The following is a 10,289-nucleotide window of genomic DNA, read 5'->3' as shown; positions in this document are numbered from 1 at the left end:
TGATTATTTAGGAGTGTTTTTAATTTGTGCAAACGTCATTGCAAAAACACATTTACTTAAATGTCTTTACCTGGCCCGATACATGTCCGTAGTGACACTGAATGCATGTCCCACTTATTTAGTTCCACTTGTCAATAGATTAAAAATGAAATTCACAGAAGGTATTTTGCTGCAAGCAAATTTAACCAAAAAAGATAGATTGGTAATATAATAAGAAAATATATTTAAGAAAACATCCATCCATGAAAAAGACCACATGTAGACATAAATCTGTTATAAAAAATACAGGGCATTTCCTTAAAAGGCAGAGGTTAGTCTATAAAAAAGTGCATGGTCGTAGACAAGCACAATGTATCCCTGCGTGTATACGGCAGTTTTTTATGATACTGGCATGTATCATTAATGTTAACAATGTCAGTCCTTAAACGCCATTGAAACAGAAGTGATCAAAATCAAGGACGCTAGATGGATAACACTGTCTACAGTATGTAACAGAGTGTACACCATGGAGCAGAAAGTCCGCCATGATGGTAAGCAAGACAGCTGGGCGGGGATAGGCGCACAACAGTGTACAATGTATTCACTAGTGCTGAGCTGAGTGTAAAAGTTGTGGGCAGTGCATACACTTTGATGATATAAATTAATGTTTACTGAACATGAAAAATACATAGTGGTGTGATTTCCTGATTTCTTATTTTTTTGCATGTTTCACACTTAAATGTTTCAGATCATCAAAGTAATTTAAATATTAGTTTTTTTTTAATTTTTATGATTAAGGGAGAAAAAAATTCAAACCTACATGGCCCAAAAGTCATGCGAGAGAGGAATCATCATCATCTGAGAATCATCATAGATTTACTCTATTGACCTGCAAGTGTGGTAGGACCACACTTGGCATAATTACCATTCTAGTAGCCGATTAATTACCATTCCATTAAGTTGATACAAAAATTCTGGTTCTTTTTTTCATGACCATAAGGCACAACAAAAATTTTATATAAAAGTACTTACATTATACGGATAATTAACTCCAAGTATTTACACAATGCAACATTTATTTAGGTAATGGGATTGTTAATATATTTGATAGACTATAACCTAACTCATTATAATCACTGACTTGTCATTAATTCAGCTAATCACCCAGAGAAACAAAGTAGCTTTAGGATATATTGTGTGGGACTACACTTTGAATTTTGCCACTGTCCTGTTTATTTACAACTACCAGGGTTATAAATCTACAACATTTTTATTACACATACCTTTCTTTGTCTTTGGGAAACTTGAAAAATGACATATCTGGTCTTTTGGATGATCTATTTAGCACAATTAATGGCTGAACAGTGTGCCGAGGATGTCTTCACAATGCAATGTTTCTGGATTCTGCTTACCATCATGGTGGCCAAACCCATGCAGGGCTTATGACTGAAGTGGAAGTCATACAAGTATAACCAGTCTTTCTATCTCACGTCTTTGGTCAAGATGGTCTGCACTCCAAGTCCAGCACGACATGGTGAACATGAGGCGCATATGACTTCACATGCTCAATATGTTGGATGGTCGTTCTCCATTCTGTACAAGTGAGTTCTTTCAAAAGAGAGCCAATGCAGTTTGCAGCATCAGCAGCCCAGGCCCGCCACACCTCTCTGTCAGCACGCTTCCCGTGTGCACCGTGGCCCGTGTCATCCGTTATTTGTCCGGCCGATGGCGATTTAACGTTTTGATGAATGTGTAAAATACCACCAGTTGTTTTCTTCAGCAAGCGACAGGCGACCGGCCAGCCGTCTTCTGAGCTGGGTATGAGGCCAAGGTTGACCCTGTCGGCAACACTGCACAGCTGCACCTGAGGTAAAAAAAAACACTTTGTTGATTAGCTTGAAAATACCCAAAGTTCCCATATGTAGGTATGCAGAAGCTGTAAGAAGAAAGAAGCTCATATTACTTGTCGATTGTCCCCTGGGTGAACTGTGCAGCGGTCATGGACTCCATTGATCGCAAGATTCTTATGTAGCGCTTCGACGGCATTCGGGTTCCACTCGCAGGCGTGCACATGTGCTGCGCCGGCATGTACCAGATATGGAAGTGTAAAGTATCCTATACCTGAGATGACAACACAAACAGTCATTTACACTACACACAAAAAGGTAGCGATATTCGGCTTTCGGGTGAAATTTCCCGGTGAACCTAAAATGCACTATAACCTTTTAGAGGTGAACTTAATTGGACCTTATTTTGTCCTTCTCTATACTTACTATACGATTTTTTAGGCATACAATATGCCTTTCTATGACTCATGCAGTCTCTCTGTATCTTTGTTGCAACCTGCTGACGACACCCTCAGCTCAGTGGTCACTTACCTCTGAGAACATCCTGTTTTAAGTATCGTACTGTTGGTGAGGTACTGTTGATCAACAGTTAGGTGTACATAATGTCAAGATGACACTGTTTAAATACCAATTCTAACTGAATCAAGACATTTATTGGTTGATTCATGGATCACACACCATTGTGAATTTAAAATTAAGTTCACCTGTATAAGTTATAGTGCATTTTAGCTTCATCCTGAAATTTCATCCCAATATGCCTAACTTTTTGTAGTTTTGTAGTGTATATGACATTTTGTTACCAAATCATATGTAAATAATTAGATGTTTCTTACCTGCATATAAATCAACTACGGTTTCACCCCTGCAGTCGAATCCAGCAACCCGCAGCTTCTCTGTTATATTTCCAGCTGAAAACATGCATTTGGTGACATCAAACTCATACCTGCAATAAGTTAAAAAAAAAAAGTTACCTGGCTGTGAGATACAGAGAAAATACACAATACAAGAGCTCTATCAAAACTTCTGACTTTAAAATGGCCTCATGCTTTGTTGGGGTAAACAATATGTTTATTTCCATACAGTAAATGCTCTAATTATTAGGTATTTATTTAAACCTGTAACATGAATGACTTACACACACCACACACACTTTAAAGCGCATGCACATGTAGCTAAAGTTGGTGGATGCTGACCACCTATCATACTTCAAATATAGCGACTGAGGTATTTTACTTTCATTAAATAATTGCATTACATACGCCACCATACACCACATCCAACGAGTGACTATAGAAGATTCCGTGGCAAATTGAATAGAGATATTAATTGGAGCATTTACGGTATAAATAAGTTGATCCTCAATGTGACTGTCAATGACACTCACGTGATGCCATTGTCAACATGTTTAACACAGCTGTGCTCTCCCAAGAGCATTGTCACTTTAGGAGACCTGAACCTGTCGCTGCATATTCGGCTCATCCTTGCCAGGCGATTAGCCCCCATGCCTTTGGCTACTGCATGCCAGAGCTGGTGGTCTAAAACAAGCAGAAAAGCAACACTTTCTAGTTGGTTTCTAAGTTGGTGCTTATTTAAATCAAAACTTTGAACTTACCCATTTTTTTCCATGGAGGGGCAGAGAAACAGTTGTCCCCAAGTAGGACTAAATCTCCATGTTGCTGAAAGCTGCGAGGCAGATCACTCCTCAGCTCCTCTGTCCATTTTTCTCCATGGCCTTCTACCAACTTCTGGAGGACTTCCTCTAGCTTCTTACCTCTCCCCTTGCCTTTCTCCTTCTTTTTTAGCAGAGAAGGCTATAGAAGATGTAAGGACGGGTTACTACAAAGGTGTACAATTTAATTGGTCGTATTAAATGAGCTCTCATTACCTGACACCAAACTAGTTCACAGTTCCTGCCTGGAGATGTCACATCCAGCTGTGGTAAACATGATGGAACAACTGGCAGAAGGACAGTCCCAGTTGGCTCTTTTACTACAACTAAACCTCGGTCCAGGAATGTTCGGGACTGCAGTTGTTGTCTGTGTATTGGCAGACAGAAAACTGCATTAACATTAGGACAAAATGAGTCCATACATACTTCACCTCCATGTTTTGTTTAGCCATGTTAACATGCTAATAACTTAGCTTCAAGACGTTCTCTTGTGGAGCTTACCTGAAATCCTGTGCATCACACTGATGCACACGGAGGCAAGGCACCCCTTCCATTTAACCCAAAAATTAAATATAATTACTGTTTAAAAACTAGTCATGTATTACTAACATGTGAGTATTTAAACGTTTGTAATGACAGTAAATGTAACCGGAACGAAAGTCGAACATTAAGGTTTTTCTAGTAGGAGACAAAGAAGGACGGACCGTATGTCACACTAATATTTGTAAGTGCAATAAATCCACTCTTTACTTTAAGGATCAACGTACGTATGAATAATCTATATTTCTGCTTTAATCGTTTCAGAGAGAACCAACTTTCGATAAATGCTGAAAGAAAGAATTCAGTCGTAGTTTGGACCTGGGTGCTGGAGCTCGGTGTTGCCGGTAGAGGACGCAATTCAACAGTATCTTGAGGAGGTCAGTAGTATTGTACGCTTCGTTTTACAAGACTTGAGTCTATTTTTTTTTATACAAACTGAAACTGAAATATCAAATATTTACATATAATAATATATATTTAATTTACCCATTTGTGTCGTTTGGTGCATTGTGAAGGGATACAGTCTATTGAGCTTGTAGCTTTGTTGTTGCTCTTTAATGCTGGATTGATTTCTGTGCTATTTGTTCAAATTGTAAAGGGATTACCTTGCGTAGTAGAGTCATGGGGCCTTGGAATACATATGTACATTTTTTGGCATTAATGAGTCGACTAACTTTAGGAAAACTGCATCCTATACACCATAAATGCACTATAATGAGAAGACAGTACTTACTAGTACTTTTTTCTGTCTGGAGCACACTCTTGAGAGAGCCGATGTACCTCTCCATCCTCTCTCTTATGCATTCAGCAAGCAGAAAGCTTTATTGGCTGCATGACTGAGCTAAGCCAACACTGAACTTTAGTAGAATCAGTTTTAAAAACACTCAGCAGCTGTTATAGTAAATAGTGCCTTGCATGTAGTAAATAAAAGTACAAAAATACTGACTTAAGTAGTCTTTACAGCCACACTGCAGCAATACACCTGAAACATACGTAACAAACATAATTTATGAATATTTGTTTGCAGGATGACCGCTCTGACCATACTGCAGATGGACAAGCTGCATAATCATGAGCACCATTACATTAGGCACACTTGCATAATCTAATGAGATCTATAATACCTGAACTGTTTCCTTTATGCCGATAATAATGTAATCTTTATGATACTGTACGTTAACATACTGTATGCAAGGGTGAGATTCAATTGATTTAAATGGACATTACAGTATCTATAACCGGCCACACCAGTAGACACAACTTGACTATCTAAGATGATCCGATGCAAGAATGGTATCAAAAAGGTTTGGCTCAGTCTGTTTGAGCCCCCCGCTGCAGACAAAAGAAAGTGCAATGTTTTCAGAGATGCTAGTTTGCTTCCGGACAGCTAACGATGTGTCCTTGAGCAAGGCTTAGGTAAGGTTAGAGTTAGTGTTAGGGTTGGGGTTGAGGTTAGGGAAGGGGGAAGGTTTTAGGATCAGGGTTTGAGTGTTTTAAGGTAGGTTTACGGTTAAGGTAAGGTTAGTTAGGGCAGGGGTGTCAAACTCATGCCATGGAGGGCCGAGACACTGCAGGTCTTCTTTGCAGCCGGTCACTAAAGCAGGTGATTTTAATGATAAATACCTCCTTCAACTTGAGGGAAAGGGCTCATCAATTAAATCACATGCTGGAGAAACCTAGTTGGAGAGAAAACCTGCAAAAAAAAAAAATAAAACCTGGAGAGAAGCCCTCCATTGACACATGTGGTTTAGGGGTTCCGGTTTAGAGTTAATATTAGGGTTAGTGTGGTGTTCTGTGTGCTGTGTTGCTGCCCCCTGCTGTGCTCTTGTTGCAGTACACCATTCACACCACCCTGACGAGCTGAGTGGCAACACCTGTGGATGATTGGCAGCAGGATTATATCAGGCTCAAGCATTCTACACGGGCTGCCAGATCGTTGCCAGTCCTCCACGATTCAGGCTCTTGTGAACTCATTAACTGTTGCCTATTCTAGCTGTACCTGCTATTCTGTTTCCTGCCCGGCTTACTCCGGCAGCGTAAGGACATTGCTAGTTTTCTCCTGCTTGACTAGTTCAGCAGCGTTTTGTGTTTCCTGGCCCTACCCCTTTTTGGTAGCTCCTTTATTTCTCGTTGTTTTTCCCGTGTGTCATCCGGGTCACCTTTTGTTGTACTTTTTCCTTTCCTGGTTTGGAATTAAAACTCTTCTCCAAACCCCAAACGTCGACTCCCGCGTCTTGGGATCCACCCGCGGCACGCACCGTTCCCTAACAGAACGATCTGGCCATAGCATGGATCCCGCGGAGTTCGACCACTTCCGCTCTGCCCTCTCGCACCAGGGAGCCCTCGTGGGCGAACACTCTCGCTCCCTGAGCGAGATAATGGAAGCGCTCGCCGCCATGTCCACTAACCTCCAGACGTTGGACAAACGTATGGAGCAAGTGCTCGCAGTCAGCGGCGCCGGGAGTGCTAACCCCGCCCACGGCGCAAACTCAGCCAGCGAGGTCCAGCCTGAACGCCCCCCTTCCGCCTCAAGCAGAGAGCCAAGCATTCCACCCCCTCCACGCTTTACCGGTAACGAGGCCTCGTGTGAGCAATTCATTCATCAGTGCTCATTAGTATTCGACCAGCAGCCCCACACATACGGCTCAGACCCCTCTAAGGTGGCCTTCATGATGAGCTTGCTGATTGACAAAGCCGCGGCGTGGGCTATCGCACTGAGTAAGTCCAACCCAGCGGTACGCTCCTCCTTACCCCTGTTTGTGGCCGAGTTGCGGAGAGTTTTTGAACACCCCGTAGGGGACCGCGAGGCTGGGAGCCGCCTCTTGGACCTTCGACAGAGGAACCAATCTGTGGCGGCGTTCTCTGTTGAGTTCCGCGTCCTAGCGGCGGAGAGTGGGTTCAACGATGCCGCCCTCCGCGCGGTATTCCGCAAAGCGCTGCAGGTCCGGGTCATGGATGAGATCGCGGTCCGAGATGATACCACCACCCTCGACCAGCTGATCGAGCTCGCGATCCGCCTGGATGAACGACTCAGGGAACGGGACCGCGCCCACCGAGAACGAGCTAGCCACGGGGGAGCCCCTGCACCTGGACCACGCCAAGCTCGGACCCCGCTCCACGAGGGACGCACCCAGGGCTCCACGGACTCGGGCTGGGATACGTCTTGCGCCGATGAGCCCATGCAACTTGGGGGACGGCGCCTCTCTGCGGCGGAACGCGTCCGCCGGCGGCGTCTGCACCTCTGTCTCTACTGCGCCGGGTCGGACCACCAACTGTCTAAATGTCCAGACAGGCCCAAACGACGACCTGGCTCGCCATCGGGGTCGGAAAGCCCCGAGCGACCGATATCACTGCAGGATCGACCCGCTGGGAGGGATCGATCCAAGACTTCTTCCTGTGAGTATGCGGGCGGGAGCTCGTCCAATAAGACGTCGCTCTCGACCCAACGACGTATTCAATTGGCTGGAATCATCACAGGGCTGGGGAGACGAGTTTCTGCGGTCGCACTCATAGATTCTGGGGCCGACGATAACTTTTTGGACGCTGAGTTCGTTAAGGAGCATGGGTTAGCCACTATTAGATTGCCTCACCCTAAAGAAGTGCACTCTCTTGATGGCAAATTATTAGCCATAACCACCCATCAGACCGAATCGTTAGCGTTACAACTTTCCGGCAACCACCACGAGACTATTAGGTTTTACGTCATTCCCTCGCAATCAGCCCCGGTAGTTTTAGGTCTGCCCTGGTTACGCCTCCATAACCCTACGTTTAACTGGAAGTCGGGTAGATTGGTTAGCTGGGGGAGGGATTGCTATGCTCGCTGCTTGCGCTCTGCTGTGCCCAAGGGTCCTCCACCCAAGGGACACACCGAGAGGATAAACCTGTCGGGGGTTCCCCGCGTTTACCACGATCTCGCGGCCGTTTTTAGCAAGAATGCCACACTTAGCCTGCCTCCTCACCGGCCATATGATTGCGCCATAAAACTGCTCCCTGACGCGCCGCTCCCCAGCGCAAAATTATACAACATATCCAGACCGGAGCAGGAGGCACTCCGCGATTATATTTCGTCATCTCTCGCAGCAGGTCTCATTCGACCTTCGTCTTCTCCGCTGGGCTCTGGGTTCTTTTTTGTGTCCAAGAAGGACGGCTCTCTCCGTCCATGCATAGATTACCGGGGCTTAAACGAGATAACAGTTAAAAATAAATACCCGCTCCCCCTTATGGACTCCGCGTTTTCCTCCTTACACTCGGCCAGTATTTTTACTAAACTGGACCTACGTAGCGCATACCACCTGGTACGCATCCGAGAGGGAGACGAGTGGAAGACGGCTTTTAACACACCCATGGGGCATTATGAATACCTGGTCATGCCGTTCGGACTGACTAACGCCCCAGCGGTGTTCCAATCTCTCGTAAACGACGTGCTGCGTGATATGATTGGCCAATATTGTTTCGTATATCTGGATGATATATTAATTTTTTCTAACTCTTTGCAGGAACACGTTCTACACGTGAGACAAGTCCTCCAGCGGCTCCTGGAGAATAAACTTTTTGTTAAGTCTGAAAAGTGCGAGTTCCACTCCGCCTCGGTTACCTTTCTAGGCTACATAGTGGAGAAAGGCCAGCTGCGAGCCGACCCCGCCAAGGTGCAGGCGGTGGTCGACTGGCCTCCTCCCACATCAAGAAAGCACTTGCAGAGGTTCCTAGGCTTTGCCAATTTTTACCGCAGGTTCATTCGGGATTTCAGCATTAAAGCGGAACCTCTAACAAGGCTGACATCTGCTAAGTGTCCTTTTATTTGGACGCCGGAGGCGGAGAGGGCTTTCAGTAAACTCAAGAAGCTGTTCACGACAGCACCAGTACTCACACATCCTAACCCGTCATTGCAGTTTTTAGTAGAGGTGGACGCGTCTGATACAGGGGTGGGCGCTGTTCTCTCCCAGAGGTCCCCGGTCGACCAGAGGCTGCACCCATGCGCATTCTTCTCACGTCGCCTCACACCTTCCGAGAGGAATTACGACGTGGGGAATCGGGAGCTGCTGGCCATCGTGCTTGCCCTGCGGGAGTGGAGACATTGGCTGGAGGGTGCTACCCAACCATTCCTAGTCATCACGGATCACAAGAACCTCTCATACATTCGTTCTGCTCAAAGATTGAACTCTCGCCAAGCGCGCTGGTCCCTATTTCTTACCCGTTTTGAATTTTCTATCACCTACAGACCCGGCTCACGCAGCACCAAACCCGACGCCCTGTCCCGGATCCACAGCGCCACGGAGGAGAACAAGGATCCGGAGGCCATCGTGCCCGAGGCCAAGGTGCTGGGGGCGGTCCGGTGGGAGGTGGAGAAGCGAGTCACTATGGCCCTGAAGGACACTGACATCCCGGCGGGTTGCCCCAGGGACAGACTGTATGTTCCTCCCAACCTCAGATCAGAGGTCCTGCAGTGGGCTCACTCGGCCAAGGTCTCATGCCACCCGGGCGTTCGCCGCACCCTGTTCCTGGTGTTGCAGCGCTTCTGGTGGCCCTCCGTGACGACAAACACCAAGGAATTTGTGGCGGCCTGCTCTGTCTGCGCCCGGAACAAGTCTTCACACCGCCCTCCCGCGGGGTTACTCCACCCTCTTCCGGTTCCACCCAGGCCCTGGTCCCACATCGCCTTAGACTTCGTCACTGGACTACCTTCTTCTCGTGGTAACACGGTAATACTGAACGTGGTAGATCGTTTTTCTAAAATGACTCATTTTATTGCACTACAGAAGCTACCCTCTGCACTGGAGACCGCACGCCTACTCATCAGACACATTTTTCGCATCCATGGAATCCCTATGGACATTGTATCGGACCGGGGACCCCAATTCACATCCCAAGTGTGGAAAGCCTTTTGCCAGGCCTTGAGCGCCAAGGCCAGCCTCTCGTCGGGATATCATCCACAATCTAACGGCCAGACAGAGCGGGCCAACCAAGACCTGGGGGCAGCCCTCCGCTGCGTGTGTCACCGACACCCCTCCTCCTGGGCAGCACACCTCCCATGGGTCGAGTACGCCCATAACTCCCTCGTCAGCACAGCCACAGGAATGTCTCCCTTCAAGGCTGCCTATGGGTACCAGCCCCCCTTGTTTCCCTCACAGGAGGCGGAGATCGCCATTCCCACCGTAGACGCACACCTCAAGCGAGCCCACCGGGTCTGGCGGGACACCCGTGCTGCCCTTTGCCGCACGGCGGACCGCAACAAGAAACTGGCGGACCGCCACCGC

The 10,289-nt window shown here is 46.7% G+C and overlaps 1 protein-coding gene across 1 annotated transcript; it reads right to left on the bottom strand.

The window, feature by feature from the left end:
* Window positions 1-13: 13 nt before the first annotated feature.
* trmt12 (tRNA methyltransferase 12 homolog) lies at window positions 14-4,184 on the bottom strand. The gene is made up of 7 exons (XM_054791295.1): window positions 3,997-4,184; window positions 3,712-3,862; window positions 3,439-3,637; window positions 3,211-3,361; window positions 2,660-2,769; window positions 1,943-2,100; window positions 14-1,843 (listed from the first exon to the last, which is right to left on the bottom strand). Exons 1-7 carry the CDS (start codon window positions 4,047-4,049, stop codon window positions 1,478-1,480), a joined length of 1,188 nt encoding a protein of 395 aa, XP_054647270.1. The 5' UTR covers window positions 4,050-4,184; the 3' UTR covers window positions 14-1,477.
* Between the last annotated feature and the right edge of the window lie 6,105 nt (window positions 4,185-10,289).

The sequence above is a fragment of the Dunckerocampus dactyliophorus genome, chromosome 11, assembly GCF_027744805.1.
Source record: "Dunckerocampus dactyliophorus isolate RoL2022-P2 chromosome 11, RoL_Ddac_1.1, whole genome shotgun sequence".
In the NCBI taxonomy this organism is placed as follows: Eukaryota; Metazoa; Chordata; class Actinopteri; order Syngnathiformes; family Syngnathidae; genus Dunckerocampus; species Dunckerocampus dactyliophorus.
This window is presented reverse-complemented; position numbering and strand designations above follow the sequence as displayed.